Genomic DNA, 25,667 nt, shown 5'->3' on the forward strand with positions numbered 1-25,667 from the left:
CTAAGTAACCTAAGGACAGCACACAACACCCAGTCATCACGAGGCAGAGAAAATCCCTGACCCCGCCGGGAATCGAACCCGGGAACCAGGGCGTGGGAAGCGAGAACGCTACTGCACGACCACGAGCTGCGGACTATGGAGACAACCTCATGAATCCGTGGACCCTACATGTCGGCAGGGGACTGTCCAATCTAGTGCAGGTTCTGTAATGGTGCGTGGCGTGTGCAGGAGGAGTGATATGGGACCTCTGATACGTCTAGATACGACTCTGACAGGTGACACGTACATAAGCAAGGTTATGGAGACAACGGCTCTGACGGCCGAAGTGGCCGTGCGGTTAAAGGCGCTGCAGTCTGGAACCGCAAGACCGCTACGGTCGCAGGTTCGAATCCTGCCTCGGGCATGGATGTTTGTGATGTCCTTAGGTTAGTTAGGTTTAAGTAGTTCTAAGTTCTAGGGGACTAATGACCTCAGCAGTTGAGTCCCATAATGCTCAGAGCCATTTGAACCATTTGGACAACGGCTCTGAGCACTATGGGACTTAACATCTATGGTCATCAGTCTCCTAGAACTTAGAACTACTTAAACCTAACTAACCTAAGGACAGCATACAACACCCAGTCATCACGAGGCAGAGAAAATCCCTGACCCCGCCGGGAATCGAACCCGGGAACCAGGGCGTGGGAAGCGAGAACGCTACTGCACGACCACGAGCTGCGGACTATGGAGACAACCTCATGAATCCGTGGACCCTACATGTCGGCAGGGGACTGTCCAATCTAGTGCAGGTTCTGTAATGGTGCGTGGCGTGTGCAGGAGGAGTGATATGGGACCTCTGATACGTCTAGATACGACTCTGACAGGTGACACGTACATAAGCAAGGTTATGGAGACAACGGCTCTGACGGCCGAAGTGGCCGTGCGGTTAAAGGCGCTGCAGTCTGGAACCGCAAGACCGCTACGGTCGCAGGTTCGAATCCTGCCTCGGGCATGGATGTTTGTGATGTCCTTAGGTTAGTTAGGTTTAAGTAGTTCTAAGTTCTAGGGGACTAATGACCTCAGCAGTTGAGTCCCATAATGCTCAGAGCCATTTGAACCATTTGGACAACGGCTCTGAGCACTATGGGACTTAACATCTATGGTCATCAGTCTCCTAGAACTTAGAACTACTTAAACCTAACTAACCTAAGGACAGCATACAACACCCAGTCATCACGAGGCAGAGAAAATCCCTGACCCCGCCGGGAATCGAACCCGGGAACCAGGGCGTGGGAAGCGAGAACGCTACTGCACGACCACGAGCTGCGGACTATGGAGACAACCTCATGAATCCGTGGACCCTACATGTCGGCAGGGGACTGTCCAATCTAGTGCAGGTTCTGTAATGGTGCGTGGCGTGTGCAGGAGGAGTGATATGGGACCTCTGATACGTCTAGATACGACTCTGACAGGTGACACGTACATAAGCAAGGTTATGGAGACAACGGCTCTGACGGCCGAAGTGGCCGTGCGGTTAAAGGCGCTGCAGTCTGGAACCGCAAGACCGCTACGGTCGCAGGTTCGAATCCTGCCTCGGGCATGGATGTTTGTGATGTCCTTAGGTTAGTTAGGTTTAAGTAGTTCTAAGTTCTAGGGGACTAATGACCTCAGCAGTTGAGTCCCATAATGCTCAGAGCCATTTGAACCATTTGGACAACGGCTCTGAGCACTATGGGACTTAACATCTATGGTCATCAGTCTCCTAGAACTTAGAACTACTTAAACCTAACTAACCTAAGGACAGCATACAACACCCAGTCATCACGAGGCAGAGAAAATCCCTGACCCCGCCGGGAATCGAACCCATCAGGTCCATTGTGCATTGCGACGGCCTTGGGAACTTCTAGCATAACAATGCGACACCCCACACGTCCAGAATTGCTACGGAGTGGCTCCAGAAACCCTCTTCTGAGTTTTAACATTTCTGCCATTAAACTCTCCAGACATGAACATTATTGAGCATATCTGGGATGCCTTTCAGCGTGCTGTTTAGAAGAGATCTCCACCCGGTCGCACTCTTATGGATTTATGGGCTGCCCTGCAGGATTCATGGTGTCAGTTCCTTCCAGAACTACTTGAGATGTTAATCGAGTCCACGCCACGTCGTGTAGCGGCACTGCTGCGTGCTCGCTGGGACCTTACACGGTATTAGATAGGTTTACCAGTTTCTTTGGCTCTTCAGTGTAGTTCATTACATAGTGAACAGAATAATGTCTTACTCCTTGATAGGTTTTTATATTTTTACATGTTCACACCCATAGGAATATAAATTAAAGGGCATATTTTATTAAGCGTATCTATGTCTTCCATTGTCTCGTAGTATGAGGCGGTCGTCTGTAGTCTTCAAATTTACTGCAAGCTAGGGGAGCGGGCATACTGCCTGCCACGAACTAAGCTCTGCATCGCTATTTTCCATCATAAAATTGATACAGGCGACCCCTTACGCTTTTACAACATAATATTCTGAGTTGGGAACACGCTATTTGATTACAGTTCATGACCAAGGGTTTCGAGGGAAACCCTTCTCTGTAGTATATCTGCGCTATCTCAGTTGTGACAGAGCTGACTTACCAGTGTATTCGAAATTAAGAAACGTTTTACTTAGTTATGGCCCTAGAATTGCTAGACACTCGCAATTCGCGAACAACGGTGGTTTCTATTTCGAAGTTATGGTCTGTTTTCGCGTTTACATTACTGGAGCTGTAAATACTGGAACATTTTATTTCTCTATTAATGCTGAAAGCCGAATTATCACATAGAAACTCTGTTATAAAGCCATTAAACTTAAATTTTCCAGAGGTAGCAATCGAAGCATGTGAAGCGTTATTCACTGATGATTAGTTTTTGACTTCTGTAGGCTGACGCGAATATTATTTTCTGATCGCAGAGAACATCGTTTGTTAGGAGTCGATTGTTTCAAAACAGCGGAACTATGTGGGGAACAATACTGCGTCACTTTCTGAAAACAGTTTGACTACTTCATGTCACATTCCTACACCTCTACCTCCCTCAAAAAACGTGCAGTTATTACAAGATGATTGAACGTCATCAGGGCTACTAAGGAAGTCGGTGTTCTGCACCTATATCAGTAACATGATCATGGTGGCCGGGCTTCTTTACTCCCGAGTCTACGTTAGATATAATGACTACGAAACCACATCATAAGCAAGAAATACGACAGCGCTAAGACTCCGCATTGCTGTACAAGGAAAACTAGCCGGTTCTGCTGATATAAATCTTATCAGCTTCACCTCGATAACGCAGCTCTCGATTCGTTGCATACGCTTCAGATATTTCTGGACTTACCATGTCTCTGTAGTTTGTCAAGCTCCTTACTTGATTTTTCCGGCGTCTACCAGAGATATGCGTAATAGAGAGTCTAAGTAAGTACCTTTCCAGAAATACTTTCCAAAATGGCGGAGTTGGTGGGGTAAGTTACTAGAAGCGTGTATTTCCAAGGAAAGAATTACGAAATGGATTGAGTTTCAGTTAATCAAACAAAAAATGTGTTACGGCTAGGTTATTTTGTAACATGTTCGTTACAATCGACAGTTGAGTTCTTCCATATCCTGAACATCTCATGTAATTCGTTCTATTTCTGATATACGATTGTGGCGAATGCCCGGGTATTTTCAAGTTCCTTTGAAAAAGACTTGGTCGATTTGTCTTCTAGCATTGGCCCGTCAGACCTTATGTCCCATCTCAGTCTACCTCATCTGTAGAGCCCTATTCATTTGTCATATTCCGAAGGGCCATGTGAACCTAAGATATTTTGTTATTTAACTGTCTGTATATAGTTTAGAGAACGCTGATTAGAAACGAAGTAATGAATTAATAAATCACGAAAAAGAAGTTGCCAGGGAGCAGAACCATCAATTGCACATTGCAGAAATGAGCTCTTAACTACTGTGATAGACTCTTGTACACATTAGAACGACTGTGCCACAGGAGAACCTTTCAACTCAGATTTGAAAACTTGGGGTTTATCATTTTTTTTTCTTTTCAGTTCTGCTGGAAGCCTGTTGAAAATGGAACCCGTTAAATACTGCACACTTTTCTGTACCACAATCTTATGCTAGTTGTGTCCACAGACTTCATGTAATTATTAGAAGCGGTGGTTTCTTCTTACAGCTCTCAGCTAATATATTTATTTTTATTGCAATTGAAAATTCGAGTAATACTATGTATGTATTATCAGATAGCCGGAATCATATCACAAGACAGTCCATAAAGCGGATTAGAAAAGTAAGCGTTCTATCCGCATAAATTTAAGAGAAGAAACTGTTTGTGAGCTGTACTTATAAGTCTCAAAGCCAAATATACACACAGGCATAAACAACATTTAGTCCTAACGGGAAGAGACTACAAACAGTGTCCAAGCCGTAAAGCGGGATAGGAATATGCTTACATTCGCAGCATCCCGCTTCACGTTTGAGTAATAAGTGTGGCGGATGGACATCATGAAGCTGTTTGTATTATTAATATTTTATTCCCTTTATTGTTATTTTAAAACCTTGCACAAAAAGGTAGGCCGGCAGCGGCCTATCTACGCCGATCTTCGGCCGTAGAAAACCAGAGAACAGATAAGATGTAGACAGATATACAGAAAATGTGAATATGAAAAAACAGGTGACACACATAATGATAATAACGAAGACGTTCGAACTGAAGACACTGAATTGCATAAGCAAGTGCAACCGTACAAGAAGGCACAATGAGTACACTGTCGAACGATGGAAGACTAAGAGCCACAACTGCACTGGAACGGAGAAACACTGTACAGAAAACATTGATGATGATCTTCGACGCACTGCACACACTGTTGCACGAAAAAAAGGGGGCGTGGCTGACACAGGGAATAGGGGAGGGTAGGAGGGAGGTGGGGAGGACACTATTGGGAGAGAAAAGTGAGGGGGAGAGGAGAGTGTAGGGTTCGGTGTGGAAGCCGGGGGGGGGGGGGGGGGGGAGGAGAGGGAGAGAGGAGGGAGAAGGATCTTTTATCAATACACAAACGTATAAATAAAAAACGAAAATGTCCAAGTATATAAAGGGCACTATTGTACTTTCAGCACATCTTCATCATCTCCAAAATAGCTTGAAAAACTGAATAGATAAATATGAAACGCACTGTAGAACTTTTGTTGATTTACATTGTCTCCAAAATCTCAATAAGCTTGAAACTCCAAATTACAGGACACAATGTTCGACGCCGAACAGAACTGGCTAATTACATGACCGAGCAGACACACCTCACTGCATAGTACAAAAAGCTGTCAACAGATGGCGGGGAAAGACGCGCTCTAGAATACAGTTCGATATTTTCTTGAGACCTCTGTCTTCGCTATTGCTCAAAAGCCGGAAAAAAAGAGTGGTCCACTTCGGTTCTCTAGCGTCTATTTAAAATAACAAAATCGGTATCTAAGTTCCGGGATCGAACGAAAATATGGCAGTAACAAAAACAGAACAGACTGCCATGAATAATAAGATGTAGAAAACAGTTGTCATTCGAAACCGCTACTATTCGCCTCGGAACTGATGGATACAGGTCGGTTTACGGTTACTAAGGGAACCCTATACTATTCTTCGTGCGAAAACCTGTCCTGAAAGATGCGAGCCGTGTAGACGGGACCTCTGTCGTCTTGGAACACAGCATTTCCATTGGACAAAAAACATGGGATGTACGTGATGAGCCTAAACAGTCATATTAATTTTCGACACTGATGTAATCTTGCAGGGTAAAAAAGGGGCCTATGAAATTCCACAGCATGGCTGCCCTAATCATTACCGAACGCGCCCCGCGTTCCGCTGGGACGTAAATTCGGCCACAAGCTGTATACCGTGTGAAACAAGACTCATCCGACCTCATGATTTTCTTCCGTTCTCCATGGTCCTGGTTTTAATGCTTCGGCACCACGTCTTCCTGCTACAAGCATTTGCGATACTGAGGACTAATTTTGGCATTCCAGCATACCTTGCTATTCCCTGCTTATCGGGCTCCTTTCGTATTGGTTTGGTGCTGACTGGGATTACAACTGCGACATTTAGTTCCGCAGTGACTTTCGAAGACATCGTCCTCTTAATTTTCTCCACAAACCTCTCTAATGACGGTCGGTCACTATAACCTAACACACACTTTCGTCCGCGTTGTGTCTAAGCAAATGATGCTTTTCCGCTTTTCCCGTATGCGGTACATCTACATACTCCGCAAGCCACCTAATGGTGTGTGGCAAAGGGTACTTTCTGTGTCACTAACTAAGTCCTCCAATCTTGTTCCACTCGTGAATAGCCGTGAGGTATTAGCCGAGCGGTCAAAGGCGCTGCAGTCATGGACTGTGCGGCTGGTCCCGGCGGAAGTTCGAGACCTGCCTCGGGCATGAGTGTGGGTGTTTGTCCTTAGGATACTTTAGGTTGAGTAGTGTGTAAGCTTAGGAACTGATGACCTTAGCAGTTAAGTCCCATAAGATTTCACACACATTTTAAGATTTTTTTTAACACTCGTGAATAGCACATGGGAAGAATGATCGTCGGTAAACCAGTGTGCTGGCTCTAATTTCTCGAATTTTGCCCTCATGATCATTAAGCGAGACGCATGTGACGGGAAGTGGTATGTTGTCCGACTCCTCCCGTGACGACACGCTCTATTCGTTGGATCTTCTCTATCTCTGATATCAGTCCTACCTAGCTGCGGTCCCAGATGAATGAGTAATACTCAAGAACCGGTCGAACAAACGCCTTACAAGCCACTTCCCCCGTCGATGCGTTATATTTCCTTAAGATTTTTCTTGTGAATCTGAGTCTGGCATCTGCTTTTCCCACCATTTGTTTTGTGTGGTCATTCCACTTGAGGTCGCTCTGGATAATTAGATATTTTATGACAGTTGCTGTTTCCAGCGGTTTGTCATCAATGCTGTAGCTGAACAGTAGTGCATTTCATTTCCTACGTCTGCGCAACATGTTACGCTGACTTCTGTTCAGGATCAACTGCCAGAGCCTGCGCCATTCATCAGTTCTCTGCAGGTAACTCTGCAAATCATTACTATCTTCTGGCGTTGCTCTTTGTTTCAGACAACCGCATCATCTGCGAACAGCCTTAAAGAGCACCCGACGCTTTCTACTAGATTATTTGTACATTAACGGTCCTGTCACGCTTCCTTGGTGTTCTCCGGAAATTACCTTTACATCTGTTGATACATCTAGCATTAAGGTGTCTCTTGAAACACCAGATGGTTCGGCCAGCTGGGGTACGATAGCACCCGCCGTGTGACCACTAACTATTCGGCCACGACAGAATTCATTTAGCTCCGACATAATGCACCCACAACTACACACGACACTGTTCTTACCATAAGCGATACTTGTGACGTGTTAAGGACGCATGCTCAGTCAAATACAACAGCACAGTTTACAGGCACGGATCCCATCTGCATTTATGTTCATGGATGCGTTTTTCGTGATGTTCCCATAATTTTTTCCAACATCTGTAAGTAACAGTCAACCCAACAACCTAGAGAAAAGCTAATCGTACAATGTGGAGAAATGACATCGAATTCCACACTAGAAAACGCCAACCTTAGCCGAAATAAAAAAGGGCCGTCTATTTCTGTTGGTCAATTGCATTCGTTCTCAGTTCTTGCGACAGTTCCCAAAATAGGTGTAAATTTCTAAAATCAGAAGCACTTCAGCTATTATAGTTTATGACAACGCAAGACGATAATAGAATGGTAACGCCACATGACGACACATTGTTGAAACTATCAGCAGATCAATAAAGTTTTCAGCTGCTACGTTGTGGCTATGCATGAAGACGTTATTTACTAAAGTTGCAGAACAGTTTATGGACTTCAGCTGGTTACAATTAGCAAAATGCATCAAGAGCATACATTTTAACAAGAAATGACTGGATTACAAAATAATACCAGTTTCTATCGTTGCCAAAACTGAAGTCTACTTACCTTCATAGCGCTATGTAAATACATAACATATTATATAGATATGTGTCGTATTTTAAATTTATGGACACGTGGTACACACCATTTTAAAAGTCTTAAGTCACCTAGGTGTTGAAATATAAACGGGACCAAATGCAGAACAGTAAAGATTCTACATACAGAAAATGGTCAATGTACCTCACAAAGAGGTCACAGTTCGTAGTGACAGACGGTAAATCATCGAGTATAACAGAAGTGATATCTGGCGTTCCGCAAGGTAGTGTCATAGGCCCTCTGCTGTTCCTGATTTATATAAATGACCTAGGTTATAATCTGAGCAGCCCCCTTAGATTGTTTGCAGATGACGCTGCAATTTACCGTCTAGTAAAATTATCAGACGATCAATTCCAATAACAAAAAATGATCTAGAGAGAATTTATGTATAGTGTGAAAAGTGGCAATTAGCACTAAACAAAGAAAAGTGCGAGATCATCCACATGGGTACTAAAAGAAATCCCATAAATTTTTGGGTATACGATAAATCGCACAAATCTAAGGGCTGTCAATTCGACTAAATACCTAGTAATTACAATAACGAGCAACTTAAACTGGAAAGACCACATAGATAATTTTGTGGGGAAGGCGAAACAAAGGCTGCGCTTTGTTGGCACAACACTTAGAAGATGCCACAAACCCACTAAAGAGACAGCCTACATTACACTTGTCCGTCCTCTGCTGGAATATTGCTGCGCGGTATGGGATCCTTAACAGGTAGGATTGACGGAGGACATCGAAAAAGTGCAAAGAAGGGCAGCTCGTTTCGTGTTATCGCGTCATAGGGGTGAGAGTGTTACTGATATGATACGCGAGTTGGGGTGGCAGTCACTGAAACATAGGCGGTTTTCTTTGTGGCGAGATCTATTTATGAAATTTCAGTCACCAACTTTCTCTTCCGAATGCTTAAATTATTTGTTGAAATCCACCTACGTAGGGAGAAATGATCATCATAATAAAATAAGAGAAATCAGAGCTCGAACGGAAAGATTTAGGTGTTCCTTTTACCCACGCGCCGTTCGAGAGTGGAACGGTAGAGAAGTAATATGAAAATGATTCGATGAACCCTCTGCCAAGCACTTAAGTGTGAATTGCAGAGTAACCATGTAGATGTAGATGTAGATGTATTGAGCATCGTCGTTATATAATATCTCACCTGCAGAATCAGTCCACACTGTTCCCAGAAGAAAATCGCAATACTGTGACCAGGAGCACACTCAAGACAGGGCACCAAGCTATGCAGTGTGCCGTCGATGTTTGTGGTATTCAAGATAAGCCATATCTGGCTCTCGCTGCAATTGTGTCGTATCATTGTATTCCACTTTAGAACTTACAGGAAAGTCTGGGAAAGGTAGTTTTGTTAACCCGCGATTATCTGTTCTGATTAGATTTCTTACTGCTTAATTTCTTTTTCGTATTTATTGATTTATTTCGGTTCACACAATTGTGGTAAATTCATGAGTTTATTCCGTTTCATAACAATGTTTTTTGTTAAAAGTTTGTGACTTCGACAATTTGTAAAATGAAATAAATCAGCGTAAAGTAATTTACACGAAATACGCGCGGTTGAGGTTAAACATGATCTGTGTTCTAAGCATAATAGGAAGAAGGAGACAGTTGAGGATATAGAGTAATAGAAGCGCAGTTCGCAGTTTTGTGAAAGTCGTCAACGATGGAACGTCATGGACTAGTAATTTAAATGGGAATCGTAAAGGGCAGCATTAAACGAAATGTTTGCCGATGCTGTGAGAAGGCGAACTGATTTTGAAAGAAACTGTCTTGTGTTTTAAATTGTTGTGGTGTCATCAGGTAATGGTGGTGCTGTAGAACAGTTTGATGGAACTGTACATGGCGTCTTCGGTTCTTTATTGGATATAAGGGTAGTGAATGTATTAAATGTAGCTAAAACTAGAGAAACAATACTAAAGAGTGGACAGAGTTGTTTTCCTGATGAAGATTCGAGTGAAATGCAAGAAGCTTCGTAGTTGATTGACAGTGTATACGATATTGTAGTGCCAGTATTGTTAAGAGGAACAATTCAGTTTTGCCACGCGGAGTGGCCGCGCTGTTAGAGGCGCCATTTCAAGGATTGCGTGACCCCTCTGGCCGGAGGTTCCAGTCCTCCCTTGGGCATGGGTGTGTGTGTCGTTGATAGCATAAGTTAAAGTAATGTGTAAATCTAGGGACCGATACCTCAGCAGTTTGGTCCCGTAGAAATTCACACACATGTGAACATTTTTTATTCAGTTTTCCTTAGCAGCAGATACTGTATCAGGAAGCGACTTCCAGTTAAGACGTCCTCCCCTGTATGGAGAAAAAAACCTGTGTACGAGTACAGGTTGGGATGAGGAACGAAAACTTGCGAAAGTCTGGGCCTGCCCGTCAGTCGTGCACGGGTAGCCAAATGGTTTAAGGAAACTGCCCGAGTAAAGCGGGAAATCCGGTTCTGAGTCCCGGTCCGGCACAAATTATCATTATCGTCATTCCATTATATAGTTGGTAGTTGTTCGTACTCGCAGATGCGAACACATTTCATATAGGTATGAAAAACTTGTCAGAATAATAGTTACCAAAGAAAATTGCTTGATATTACCTCAATACCAATGATTACTTTCTGATTTTGAGGCAGAAGGTCTTTATTAGTTTGGTGTTTAAGTTCGCAGCGTTTTTGTATTGCATGTTGGTATTCCGGCTGCTATGGGTTTATCTGCTGATTGTCATTTGTTTTTACTTGTGATCCACTGTAGCTATTTGAGTTTACATTTTGTCATTTGGAGATAGTGCGTGCAGCTGTACACAGTGGAGTGCCAAATGGAGGAATCGGAACATTTCAGACGTATTCTTTTGTCTGAGTTTAATAGAAGGGTGACAACATCAGAGGCAGCCATACACATATGCGCCGTTTATAGATATAATGCCAGTGGACAGAGCACAGCAAGAAAATAGTTTTCTCACTTTATGGAGGATCGTTTAGACATTAGTGACTATCCACGTTCAGGAAGACATTCGGGGTTTGATAAAGCTCATTTAATCACACTAATCCACAATGATCCACGTCAGTGTAGTCGAGAACTGGCAGATGTGACGAAATGTAACTATCCTAGCATCGTACAACATCTGCATGCATTAGGGAAGGCTCAAAAATTGGATGTACAGAGAATACATGTTCTAAGCAAAAACAAGAAAAATTAGTGGGTGGCCATATGTCCATCTCTGCATGCTTGTCATCATTTGACTCGTGAACAACACAGATCACCCCTATCCTGCATCGTTAATGGTGACGAAAAAATGATCTCTTTATGCTGACATAAGGAAAAGAAAGGAATGGTTGAGCCCAAACAAAGCAGCAGCTCCCCGTAAAAAGACGTGTGCGCATCCACAAAAGATAATGTTCTGCATCTAGTGTAACAGCGATGGTGTGGTGTAGTATGAATTGCTCCCCGGGGTGTAACCACCACTGCTAACGTTTATTGTCAACAGCTGAGACGTCTTGTTGGCGCAGTCCAAGAACCACGACCAAGGAGACTGTGTGAAGTGATGATACTCCACGATAACGCCCGCCCGTATCCTGCTAGACTGACAGAAATAGTGAACCCCGGAGTTGGATCTGGAAGTCATTCTGCAACAGCCTTATACACTTGATCTTGTACCCTCAGATTTTCATGTTTTCCGCTCTCTATCGAACAACCTTCACGGAACTTTCTTTCCGGATGAAAATGCACTCGGAATGTGGCTCGACGAGGTCTTAGCCTCAAAACTACATGATTTTACAGAGGTGGAATCTAAAAGCTATCCCAGCGTTGGTAGACTATTTCAAATAGTGAAAGAGAATATCCTATTGATGTCTAAAGTGTTAGTTACGTATGACATTACAATTAAATCAATACAATGAAATGAATGCACCTATCTGCATACAGGCGTTGATATACGTTAATAGGGACAGTTGAAAATGTGCGCCCCGACTTGGGCTCGAAGCCGGGATCTCCTGTTCACATGACAGACGCTCTATCCAGCTTTTTATTTTTTTTTTATCTCATGTTGTTCGCTTTCGTTCGTTGCATCTGTTCGGAGCGGACGTTGTAAGACACTCGTTTAAGTTCGTCGTTGATCGATTGACTCATTTTTTTTAGTACAGAGGTAGCTAACCCTCTGACCGAACACGCTGGGCTACCAGGTCGGCTAGCTGAGCCACCAAGGACACAGAAAATAGCGCGACTGGAGGGACTTATCTCTGGCACGCCTCCCGTGAGACCCACATTCCCAGCTTATTGTCCTACACTACGTTCGTAGTGCCCCTGCCCATTACACTCATTACTCACGGCCTTACCGATTCCCGTAAGAGTTTTGGGAACTGTTTGTGCATCCACAAAAATGGCCAGTGAGCCTTAACTATATATCTGAAGATGGTATCTGTTATGTGTATCTGTCACGTCATTTAAACTTATAAAAAAACGCTCCTAATTTATGCACCATACCAGTAACAAGACAGAGTGGAGAAGTGTGAAGAAACTGTCGACATGAAGAGTTAACAATACTTTAGCTGAAAGAACGTTACTTGTACTGACTGTCTACTGTGTATGAACTAGGCAGTTCAGAAGACAATAGTAAAACGTGATTGTACAGGTGTAAGCTGTCACCAGCCACACCGGTCGGCAAAGATGAAGCGCGAACATCGGTTAAGTAGGCGCTGGATCAAGCACGCCTATCATGAGTGAGGCTAGAGACACACCCACAAGCAACACGCCGCCAACACCTCCTCATAGCATGTGTTTAGGCCGCCGCCGCTGGCAGGTGGGCCTCGCTGACTCACTCTTCCAGTTTGGCGTTTGTCAGTTTACTCGCAGTACAGGTTTAGTTCGTCGCAGGCTACGAGAGAACGTAGCGACCAGGTTAGAGACGATAGCAGGACTACTTTACCTCAACCAGAATTGTACTTTACATCAGTCTGCAAGAGGACTATTACCGATAAGCATGTACCACAACACAAGGACTCTATTCAAGTTAAGTTTCATGTAAATAAAGAACAGTATTAATCCACGTGTGCATTTGTGTTATAAAAAGAGGATACTGGCCTCCCATAACAACATCCTCTCCTTTACTTCCTTGCAGTACAAGACTCCTTGGTGATCATTCAGATTCTAGTGCTAGGTTAGAACTATCTTGAATTACAAGGGCATAGTACAAAGCCTTAAGTGAAATGGCATTGGTAATAAATGTGCACATCCTCAGACAATTACATCCCATCCGGCGTGTGTTGTTCGGTGCCCTCATATTCTGGTTTCCTTAAAACCACACAGCAAATACAATCTATCAGTTCAATAGAGTCATTTAAATTTTTATTTCTTACCCAATTTGCAACTACACTAAATTCAGTAGCTAGATTTCCTACGCAATATTGTTAAACGTATTTTTTCTAACATGGTTGCCCAGGGCCGCCATTTGCGGTAACAACGACATTCGGCTGCTGTGACTGGAGCGGAGCAGAGATAACCCAGTTTTCCGTCGCAGCCGCTTGTGACGTCAGCAAGGTGAGAGGATAACATTACTAGTGACAGTTGCTATACTGACAAAACGTTACCGTTAGTTACCATAGTGACAGTTATTACTTAGTTATCGGAACTCAGTTAACATTTCAAGTAGAGATTTAATGCTGGAAAGTTTAGTGAGATTCAGCGAGAACACAAGGTTTCTCTCAAGCGCAACTTTGCATAACTCCCAGAAATACATCGACTGGCAGTAAAGCATACAGTATCACTGGTGTCACTGAAGCATGCATTTTTGAATCGTAACATGGCGACGAGCGCAAAGGACAAACAAATGTTTATTTATTGATAGGATAGTCATAAGAAATGGGAATAAACTGTTATAATAACAGTAGTTAGAGTTTTTGCATAACGCTCAACACATGCGTCGTGTTTGGCTGTAATTTTTCGCACAGCAGACAAAAGACACAAGCATCATAACCAGAGACAAGATACATATTTTTGCTTTTGTATTTTGTGCAGTATTTAAACCTAGATAAGTACATTACAATTTGTCTTATCAGAAATAGAGCACTGCTTTAAGGCGCTTAATAATCTAGTGTTAACAGATGCAGCTTAATGATAGGTTGTTAACCAGTTTTGATCAACTTTGGCTTCTGTTCGAATAGTATGCTCGTTATAAAAGTGCTCCTGCAAGCATAGCGTGCTATTTGTCGTTGACAACAAGTACCTTTATTCATTTAAGTGTTCTTACGAAAACTAAAGTCTGCTTTCAATGTCTTTGTAGGTAGGTGACTTGATGTTTTCTCGTAACACGACTCTACAAAGTACGTGTTAAACTGAAATAGTACCCAAATACACTCCTGGAAATTGAAATAAGAACACCGTGAATTCATTGTCCCAAGAAGGGGAAACTTTATTGACACATTCCTGGGGTCAGATACATCACATGATCACACTGACAGACCCACAGGCACATAGACACAGGCAACAGAGCATGCACAATGTCGGCACTAGTACAGTGTATATCCACCTTTCGCAGCAATGCAGGCTGCTATTCTCCCATGGAGACGATCGTAGAGATGCTGGATGTAGTCCTGTGGAACGGCTTGCCATGCCATTTCCACCTGGCGCCTCAGTTGGACCAGCGTTCGTGATGGACGTGCAGACCGCGTGAGACGACGCTTCATCCAGTCCCAAACATGCTCAATGGGGGACAGATCCGGAGATCTTGCTGGCCAGGGTAGTTGACTTACACCTTCTAGAGCACATTGGGTGGCACGGGATACATACGGACGTGCATTGTCCTGTTGGACCAGCAAGTTCCCTTGCCGGTCTAGGAATGGTAGAACGATGGGTTCGATGACGGTTTGGATGTACCGTGCTCTATTCAGTGTCCCCTCGACGATCACCAGTGGTGTACGGCCAGTGTGGGAGATCGCTCCCCACACCATGATGCCGGGTGTTGGCCTTGTGTGCCTCGGTCGTATGCAGTCCTGATTGTGGCGCTCACCTGCACGGCGCCAAACACGCATACGACCATCATTGGCACCAAGGCAGAAGCGACTCTCATCGCTGAAGACGACACGTCTCCATTCGTCCCTCCATTCACGCCTGTCGCGACACTACTGGAGGCGGGCTGCACGATGTTGGGGCGTGAGCGGAAGACGGCCTAACGGTGTGCGGGACCGTAGCCCAGCTTCATGGAGACGGTTGCGAATGGTCCTCGCCGATACCCCAGGAGCAACAGTGTCCCTAATTTGCTGGGAAGTGGCGGTGCGGTCCCCTACGGCACTGCGTAGGATCCTACGGTCTTGGCGTGCATCCGTGCGTCGCTGCGGTCCGGTCCTAGGTCGACGGGCACGTGCACCTTCCGCCGACCACTGGCGACAACATCGATGTACTGTGGAGACCTCACGCCCCACGTGTTGAGCAATTCGGCGGTACGTCCACCCGGCCTCCCGCATGCCCACTATACGCCCTCGCTCAAAGTCCGTCAACTGCACATACGGTTCACGTCCACGCTGTCGCGGCATGCTACCAGTGTTAAAGACTGCGATGGAGTTCCGTATGCCACGGCAAACTGGCTGACACTGACGGCGGCGGTGCACAAATGCTGCGCAGCTAGCGCCATTCGACGGCCAACACCGCGGGTCCTGGTGTGTCCGCTGTGCCGTGCGTGTGATCATTGCTTGTACAGCCCTCTCGCAGTGTCCGGAGCAAGTATGGTGGGTCTGACACACCGGTGTCAATGTGTTCTTTTTTCCATTTCCAGGAGTGTATTTGCTCAACTTCAGAACCTCTTTAGACCATATCGTAAAGCTTACAGCGCCATTTCGTTTCAGAAACTTGCATTATTACCATACACAAATTTCCTGACGCCGCCATCTTACCTCACCAAACGTCAGGCTTCAGTAAAGCTGCGTATTTGTCAGTCTGGTATTGTATGTGTGTGTCATAACAAGTCACACTTCACGCTTAATGTAAAGGAGAATTTTGAAGTTAGATTCCTAAAATGTACTTGAATATTATTCATCGCAATTTTGGAGAGTGCGAATTGGAGTAGTGATGTTTATTCATGAAACGTATGACTTTCTAACTTTATTCTGTCAGTGACACATAAAAGTAAAGCTCAAATTTCGGTAATGTTTGAGAGAAGTATGCTCGATCCAGATAGAAAGACGTAAGAGAAGACCATGTACAAAGATTTGGAAACGGTATTGCTTGGTTTGGTTCAAATAAAATAGATATCAGAATGCTCCCATACTATGATGTTTATTGCTACTAAGAGCTGATGAACAAATGGATAATGAATTTTCTGCATATCTAGCCTGGGTGGAATACAGTATTTTAAGCAAAAGGAACAGAACAGTGTTAGTAAAGTTTGCAATAAAATTAATCAAGTTTTACCTACTATGACTACAGATTGTGTACAGTCTACTTTGGCTTCAAAATTAACAATGTCACGTGGAAGGCGTCTTCAACGTTGATGAAACCAATTTAATTGACCATTCCTTCTCCAGTAAAACTACTTTTTAAGTTTTGAGGGGAGGGGGCATCTTTTTGGGAAGAATTTCGGTGTTGATAGGAAGCAACTACGATTTTCAGAAAAAAAGTAAGAATATTACTGGTTGAATCTTTTGCGAAAGTTGAAAGATGAATGACGACCATTGTGTTCACTGATTAACTTTTTAATCAGAGTATACAATAATAGATTTTTCTCAAGGAAAAATAATTTGTTGTATATAACTATCAATGAAGTGTGTACCTACAAGAAAAATCTTTGAGGGAAAATGGATTGCTGTACTGTATTAAAATTTGACGATGAAAATAAACTGCAGTATAACTGTTGCAGTACTTCGTTTAAGAGGAAACTTTTTTAACACAAAAGAAGTTATTTAATAGTTGCTAGATGTTTGTTCCACTGTATGCTTCTTTTGCAATTTTTTACTACATTATCATTAGAATTATTTGGTATCTAACGTTTTCCTGTTTTATGTACTCTGCGTATTAAGAAAAGACATCCTCAAATGAATATTCTGATACGGTCTTTGTACGCTTTTTTGGATTATCAGTTTTCTCGTTGGTTTAACGCGACCTGCCACGAAATATTCTCCTGTGCTAACCTTTTCATCTCAGAGCAGCACTTGCACCCTACATCCTCAATTATTTTTTATTTATTTTTTGATGTGTTCCAACCTTCCTCGACAGTTTCTACCCTCTACAGTTCCCTCTAGTAACTTGGAAATTATTCCCTGATGCCTTAACACATGCACCATCATCCTGTCCCTTTCTCTTGTCAGTGTTTCCCACACTTTCCTTTCTTCATCGACTCTGCAGAGAACCTACTCATTCGTTATCGGTACACTTCATATTCAAAATCATTCTGTGGCACTACATATCAAAACCTTCGATTCTCTGTGGCTGTTTCACAATCCGTGAGTCATTATCATACAATGCTGTGCTCCAATTCTCCAAATGCACTCTCATAGGGGTCTGCCTCAAATTAAGACGTACGTTTGATACTAACAGGCTCCTTTTGCTTATTGCCTGTACTAGTCTACTTTCTATGTCCTCCTTCCTTTGTCTCACATATGTTTTGCTGCGAAGGTACCTGATTTATTATTTCTCTTACTTCGTGGTCAAGAATTTTGATACTAAGTTTACACTTCTTCTGTTTTCTCCTACTTCTCATTACTTTCATCTTTCTCCGGTTTACCATCAGTGTCATCAGCAAATCTTATCATCGATATCCTTTCGTCCTAAATTTTAATCCCATACTCGAACCTCTCCTTTACTTCTGGCATTGGTTCTTCGATGTGGACATTAAAAAGTAGATCCAAAAGACTGCATCCCTATCTTACACCCTTTCAAATTCTAGAACATGGTTTTTGGTTTTCCAGTTCTATTTTCGCTGATGGTTCTGGTACATATTGTATATTACCTACTTTCGGTATCAGAAACTACTAAATTTTACAGACTTTTGTACATTTTAACACTATTTTACAGTATCGAACGCTTTTTCTCGGTCGACAGATCTCTTGTACGTGTCTTGCTTCCAGCAATAAGCGCACCGTCACAGCTGCCTCTGTGGTGCCTTTACCTTCCCTAGAGCCGAACTCATTGACTTAAATAACACATTGCTTTCCATTCTTCTGTATATTATTGTGAGTAATGAGCTGATTTATTCTCCCCTGTTGGATTCGTATGACTTTGGAAAAGTATGGATCGAAAAAATCTTATTCTACCGAGGCAGATCTGCAATGATGGTTTCATGACTTTAGACCGGTGTCGAAGAAATTTAATTTCCAATTTACCCCACTTGCACAAGTAAAATCATTGGAATTTACAGAAATCCTGGCAAATACCCATATTTCATACCAAACATCATTCACTAAAAACACTGTGGAAAGGGTTAGCTTTAAATTTCGCCAAAGAGCGACACGACGTGCGGGTACAACTGCCACTTCCTCAGATAAGAAATGTAGAGAATTGAAGGACTGTTAATTAAATAAAAAACTGAATAATATTAAACAATTACTATCAGAATATGAGATGAAAGATATCGATGACTTATTTAAGTACATTCTTCCTGTGTATCAAGAATATTATAAACCTATCAGGGGGCGAATTTCCATAAAAATGATACGTGAAGTGATTGAATTCTGCTAAAATTTAATTTTTTTTATTGAATTATTTTTCTTGTTCATAATGATAAATAAATTTGAGTATCTGCATAATTATTAGTTTTCGTTAATCAAATCTTACCACGTTAACAAGCTCTTGGATTTAAATGGGGAAAATATCTACCTTGTAAACTGTTTATTTTTGGAATAAAAAAACAACGAAAAGGGAATTTGCTCTTAAAAACTGATTGAAAAAACATGCGTAGAGTAAATGACATGTGAAGGTGCATGAGATGCTTGAATAGCATGATCAGACACCAACTTGGTTTTCAGAGCTTCTTTGAAGCAGCATTTTGCAAAGAATGAGGTAGGTGGAAGATTAACACAGTTACGTTGCAGTTTTACTACAATGTTCTTGTAAATAGTCTTTATCCAGATTTACTTCGTAAGGTTTCTACGAGTTTGAACTTTCCTATCCGTGTGACTGACTGTGTGGTGTAACTTTATGTACTATTTGGAATGCGGAAGGAAGTGTTCTAAATTCTGATTGGAATGTCGCCAGTATCCCATGACTTACTTTTATGTGCCGTAATTATACTACTTCTGAATATAAACGGTAACTGTGTTAATGTATGTGAGACTGAAGTGCTCTAAATTAAAATTATCAATCTTCAAGTGATGAATAACTTCTTCTTCACCAACCGAATACTGCAATGGTCAATTGTGGCGTATTAAATCCGTTTGCCGATAGAAGATACTACTTCTGGGTTGTTTGAAAAATACACAGATGATCACTGTTCCCTAATTCTTTCTCACAAAGTTCATCTTAGCCCTACAGCTGATTCTCATCTACGGAATGAAAAACGTTCTCCTCTACTTTAAAGACTAAATTAAAGCGCTGAGCTGCAGGTCCCTGAAAGAAATCATTGCACGGCTGACAGCCTTAATATTTACTTTAACTGCTTGCCGAGAAGGGCTGATACAGAGCCATGAATGCAACGAGCTGATCACACGTAGACGGCACAGTCAAGTTTTACTTTCAAACCGTGGGAGGAAAGCGTAACGAACTGATTGCAAGTAAATGAACATGTTTCAAATTGAAATTACGTTACGACTTTTAACCACATAAAATTTAAGTCCCATGTACATAAGAACTTACCGTCTTCCTGCGGCTATAAACAATGAAACTGATTGACAAAGAACCTAAACAACAGTCGCCATTTAAGTTAGATGAAATTTTCTTTTTTCCATTTCTTATTAAATATTTTTAATGGTGGGAGGTGAGGAATAGTCAACAGTGGCAGAAAAGAGCTGTCATGTATGGACGTGTCCATGACCACAACATGAATAAAGTCAGACAGTTTATTGTTGTATCATCGTAAACCGTACAGTGAGTCTATACGGACAGAGTACCATTCACAGCCATATAATGTGGCGTGAGACAAATGGTTGTGCAAATATTCTTACCGACAGCGACCAAAGACGAGTGTCGCGTCCTCTCAATTACAGTCTATTTCAAACCCGACAGGGAGCGAAGCAGTCACTCGCTAGATGCTCATCTCAATCAATTTCCGACCGAATATTGCGAAAATAAATCGAAGTTTGAAGCCAGGTACCTCCCAAAAACCCTTTGATTACGGCGGCTGAAGGCTGCACGTCTTTAGTGAGCTAAACAACTGTACAGTGCCCGAAGATCGAATTAAATGTAGTCCGGTGAGTCGTGAATTGACGTGGTTTTCTCTCTTTTCAAATGATGCAATGGACGGGCAGCACAATGAAGTGATTAGCCCCCAGTGTCTAGAGGGTGTACTTCAGGCCAGAGATTTACAGAAATTGACATCGTGTTTATGGTGGAAAGCTACAAACACTTCTCAAAACAGATTTATCATTGTCCATCTTGAGTGCATTAATATTTTTTAAGTGACTGCTGTCAGTTCATCATACACCTTTCCCAGAAGTGACTGTATCGAAGGAAAGTATATAGTGCCAGAGACGTTTATCTAGTCTCAAATATTTATGATGTACATATGTATACTGAAACGACAAATGAAATTTTTTTACCAAGGCTGGGATTCGAACCTGGGCCTCCTGCTCACAAGGCAGGCGTGCGAACCACTACGCCACCATGTCACACCTTAGTGAGCCTGCCTCCTCAGTCCTAATTTCCATTTACACCTCAGCCCACTTGGTGTTCAACTGCATAGGCTGGAGAATTGTATTGCAAGAGTACCTCAACATCAAACGAAACTGGGGATTCTGTCTGAAACCACGCACATTTGCTTTAATCAAATGAAACTTTATTGTTCCAGAGACTTGTTTCAAGCCTCAAACATCTGTGATGTACATACGCAGTCTGCCTCTCCGTTCAAATTGCTGTTAAGGTCCCTGCAACTACAAAGTTTCGTTTGATCAAAGTACATAGGCCTGGGTTTCAAGCAGGATCCTCCATTTCGTTTGATGCTGAGGTGCTACTTCATTTCAGTTGGTGAGCATCTGCAATGTTATTTGAGTTTAAGGGGAATACCAACTCGGCTGTAGCATGAATGGGAATTCGGATTGAGTGGGGGAGATGCTAGGGTAGCCTGAGCAGCTGTACAAAACCCTGTGCCAATATGACGTAATGGTTAGCGCACCTGCCTAGTGAGCAGTAGACCTGGGTTCGAATCCCATTCTCCATATTGACTGTATCGGTTACAAAAGTAAACTGTCCAACGAGCAGCAAGATTTACATTCTGCGATACAGGGTTGTAGTGCTGTGAAAAGCGCAAACTACAAACTGTAATTTTGCAACTGACTGGACTGACATTTTTGAGAGTTTTATACGGAACCTTGTTGTTCGCAGTTATTGCCAACGAAGCTATCTGGGCTTGTCTGGTAGCCTGACTAAACTGGGGGAGATGCTGATTTAAGACTGATCACTAACGTTGGCAGATACCTTAATTTGTTACTCTCATCAAAAATTAAATCAATCTTAGAGTGTCAATCCTGCACAGGGTGTGAACCTTTCAACTAATTCACGACAGGACGCCGTTTACTGTTATACTGTTGGAATTTCATTCATGTATATGAGATGTCTTAACTAACAATGAAACAAAGCATATTACATTAAATTGGTTTATTGTAGATACAGTTTACTGTTATTGCTTTAAATACTGGGATGTACTTCGCTTTCTATTGATGTGAAAAGTGCAAACATACAAAGTAAATAAAATTTAAATTACAAGTGACCATTGTTTAAGACAGTGAAATTTCAGTACAATAAAACAATATTTCATTCATAATAGATAAACAGTTACTAAAGAAAGAGATTGTAGTAAAAAAAAGCCTGGTTTTTTGTTACAAACACATTCAGGCACAAACCGTCACTTTTTTGTAACGCTGTTCATGTATTCAATTTTAAACTATTTCTGTCTGCCTTTACAAGCTATGCTAGTAGTGGTACCGTTTTTCGCGAACCATATCAACGATTCTGATTTGTAAACGCTATCTATTTGGATTAGCGAGTGGATGAGGCTGATTGTCACAACTTGGTGACTCCCAGTCTACTATAAGGCAATCGTCATCTAGATAGTGATTCAAGAGCAGCCTTAAATTATTACTTCCATTCGCTTAACGTATATTGCTATGCTATGTTTCAATGTGACCGCCAATGATAACGTTTAACGAATACTTGAGGTCTGAAAACTCATCTTTTAGTATGTGACATAATAAAAATTTGCACAACCTTTCGTAACAATATTCACAGCTGAAAAATTTATCTACTGAGGTGAAGTTTACCCAATTCCACTGAGGTTCGAAATTTTTAAACTCTGCCCTACAGTTACTTAGTGTATCAATTCTTTATTAGGAGTCAGTTCTCACAAGAGAAAAACATTCTCTTTCAGTGGGCTTGGATGTCACATGCTATCGTGGCTGACGATTATGGCAAGAAATCAAAGCAATGCAATTGCTGTCACATATCTCGTCCTAGATTCTCTCTAAGGGCTCAGTGTCAACAATTTTTTCTTGGCGAATAATTAAATAACAACCAGAATTTGTAAAGTTAGAAAATAGTACACAAAAATGATAGCATTATTCCATGCAGATCAAGTACTGATATTAGCGGCTACTGCTGACAGGATGGTCACATCTTCACCAAAGGAGAAAGGCAGGAAGGCAGACACACATACACACACACACACACACACACACACACACATACATACACGCAGAGAGACGATGAGTAAACTTTCTGAATTTGTTTCTAATGAGATTCTTTACTTCTTAATGCCTCTGAGCGCTGTACTACGTTTATCTGATTGTTCTAAACATAGACTCAACAAAAGTTCTTATAGTACATCAGACGACAATGGGTTTGCTTTCACTGTGGCCTGTCTGTTGCACTTTGCTTATCTTTAGGCTACGTGGCCCATTCCCATAAAACACTAATGTCTCAAAGTCTAGAGTGATGCAGCTGTTCTTAAGGAAGATTGCGTCGAGGGCCTCATCGTATGAGTGGACAGAGCACGCCAGCGACATTGACTTGTGGCGGTCGCTGTCGTCCTTGGCCATCTTGAACTTGTACCGGAAGTTGGACGCCTGCACTGGGTCTCCCATGAGCAGCACAGCCAGGTGCATCTTTCGACGCTCCATACTGAAGCGCCTAACGTAGGCGAAAGTCTCGCCGAAGGCGAATACCGCGTGACGGTAGTCCTGGAAGCAGTCACTCTGGGTGACGCTCTGCCAGAAGTGCGGGAGGTCATGGTTCTTCATGGAGTAGCGGTCAGGGTGCACCATGGTGACGTGGGAAAGCAGCTGGTCGCGGCGACCCCGCCAGCCACAGACCATGGGGCAGGCAAGCGGCCTGTAGGCGCAGCCAGCTTCGTGGGAGAGCTTCACATGTGCAGGCAGCTTCTGTGGGCAGCCGCGGTTCGAGTAGCTGCAAGGGTACAGTGACGTCACGGACAGTTGTTCGAGCGCCAGGTTCCGCCTCGAGTCGATGCGCATGTCACACGTCGGACACAACTCGTTGCACTTAGTCAGACAGGACCCACACAAATTGTGACCGTTAGGGCACATAAAGATGGGCGACGCCATGTACTCGTAGCAGACAGGGCACTCGAGAACAATCTGAAGGTGCCTCTCCAGTTTCCTTGTGTCACCTTTCGTTGTCGTATCAGTCTTGGATACCGTCGACAGGTTACTCCTTTTGGTGTCGCCTCCAACATCCTGGACCAACCGCGCTGGTTTTGGCGGTGGCTTCTTTGCAGTATCTGGGCTTTTGGGGCGTCGAGCGTTTGGGCTCCGTCCATCCATGGCGAGAAACTATCTCGTGTACATGCCGCTTGATACAGCCAGAGAACACCTCGGTTCACATAAGAGGTAGTACCTGAATCAATTAAACTCCAGTTAAAGTACATTACAGATTGTTGAAAATTAATTTCTGACACTGTTTTGAATTACGATACTAACTTACAAATATCCATTCATTGACACTATGCTATCCAATGAGAGAGGAATTAAAATGTGCAAATATGGAAGATACGAGACGGAACATACGGAACATACAAAATATGAGTGCTAGCTATGAATCAGCGTTAAGAAATTGTCAGTTGTAGAACAGAGCAGTTTTCTATACATACTCTCTGTCTCTCTTTCTCTGTCTCTCACTCTCTCTCTTCTCTCTCTCTCTCTCTCTCTCTCTCTCTCTCTGTCACACACACACACACACACACACACACACACACACACACAATAACTATTTTTGTTTTACTGTCTACGTTGTTATTTATCCTGGTAAGTTGGCAATCTTCAGATTATCTTCTACATCTATCCAAACAACTTCAGTGACTCAATATAAGCAATACGTATAGTAACAAGAAGGAAGGTTATAAAAACGATACCATCAACAACAATATACTTTTTGTACAGTTGGGCTTGCAGCATGAAATATGTCATAGTATGACATTTTAAATTGAATCTTCCAAGTTTGCTGCTAAAGCTTTTATTTTATTTCGTAGACTAGGCCCATTTTGGCAATATTGCCATTGTCACGTACACCTGCGAATGTTACAGTTAGTAAATTTCGTTTACTTTTGCGATATTTGTAAATGGAGTTAATTGTACTTGTAAACTGACGTCTAACTGGGCGAGATGTACATATTGCATCACTGATGGGTTCTTTTGGCAGTTGCCGCTGTTTTTATGATGATAAAATAAACTCACATAATAGTTTGACAGTTAGTTAATAGTTCTCAGATATGTTGTATGTTCACAAAGTGCTTACAGCTAGTCAGTGGTATCGTTTCAGTTACAAAAAATTTGGTTGTTTGTGTAATATTTGATTGTTTATTTTTTATCTGTTGTCATGTTCCAGAAGGTTGATAAAATTCTCTAGGTAATTTTATGTTTGAAATTCGTCTGTTCGTTTAATATGTCATATGGATAATTTTTTATGCATATATAAATTTCTAAATATTCTTGTATGTTCTTGGCGACTCCTTTTGGTATTATGTGTAAGACTGGAAATGCAATTTCGATTTTGTAGACTTTATGGTTTTGGTTTTTTAAATGCATGAAGAGATGCGATTGATTGTTATCACTATCTTTAGTATGTTCTCTAAATCTGATGCTAAAATTTCGTCCTGTTTGCCCAAGTAAAATCTGTTATAGTTGTCGCACTGGACAAACAGAACGAAGTTTTAACATCAGATTTAGAGAACACACTAAGAACAGTGACAGCAATCAATCTAGTCTTTTACTCATTTAAGAAAGTTCCATAAGGTAGACAGAGGAGACAGTGCGCTTCAAACCTTACACATATTACTAAAAGGACCTGCCATGAACGCAGTGGAAGAATTGGAAATTTATACACACATTTATATGCACATTTATACATGAAATTTCAAACGAACAAACTTAAAATATAAATATTACCAAGGAAATTTCATTGGCATTCTGAAACATGGCAACGTATAAAAAATAAACAACCAAATATTACACAAACAACTGAATTCTCTGCAACTCAAACAATATCGCTGAGTAATTATAACCACTTT

At 42.2% G+C, this 25,667-nt stretch overlaps 1 protein-coding gene across 1 annotated transcript; it reads right to left on the reverse strand.

Annotated features, from left to right (window-relative positions):
- Window positions 1-22,968: 22,968 nt before the first annotated feature.
- Window positions 22,969-23,925, reverse strand: LOC126456547 (E3 ubiquitin-protein ligase SIAH1B-like). The gene has a single exon (XM_050092295.1). It carries the CDS (start codon window positions 23,923-23,925, stop codon window positions 22,969-22,971), a length of 957 nt encoding a protein of 318 aa, XP_049948252.1.
- Window positions 23,926-25,667: the final 1,742 nt, after the last annotated feature.

Source organism: Schistocerca serialis, chromosome 2 (genome assembly GCF_023864345.2).
Source record: "Schistocerca serialis cubense isolate TAMUIC-IGC-003099 chromosome 2, iqSchSeri2.2, whole genome shotgun sequence".
NCBI classification, from domain to species: domain Eukaryota; kingdom Metazoa; phylum Arthropoda; class Insecta; order Orthoptera; family Acrididae; genus Schistocerca; species Schistocerca serialis.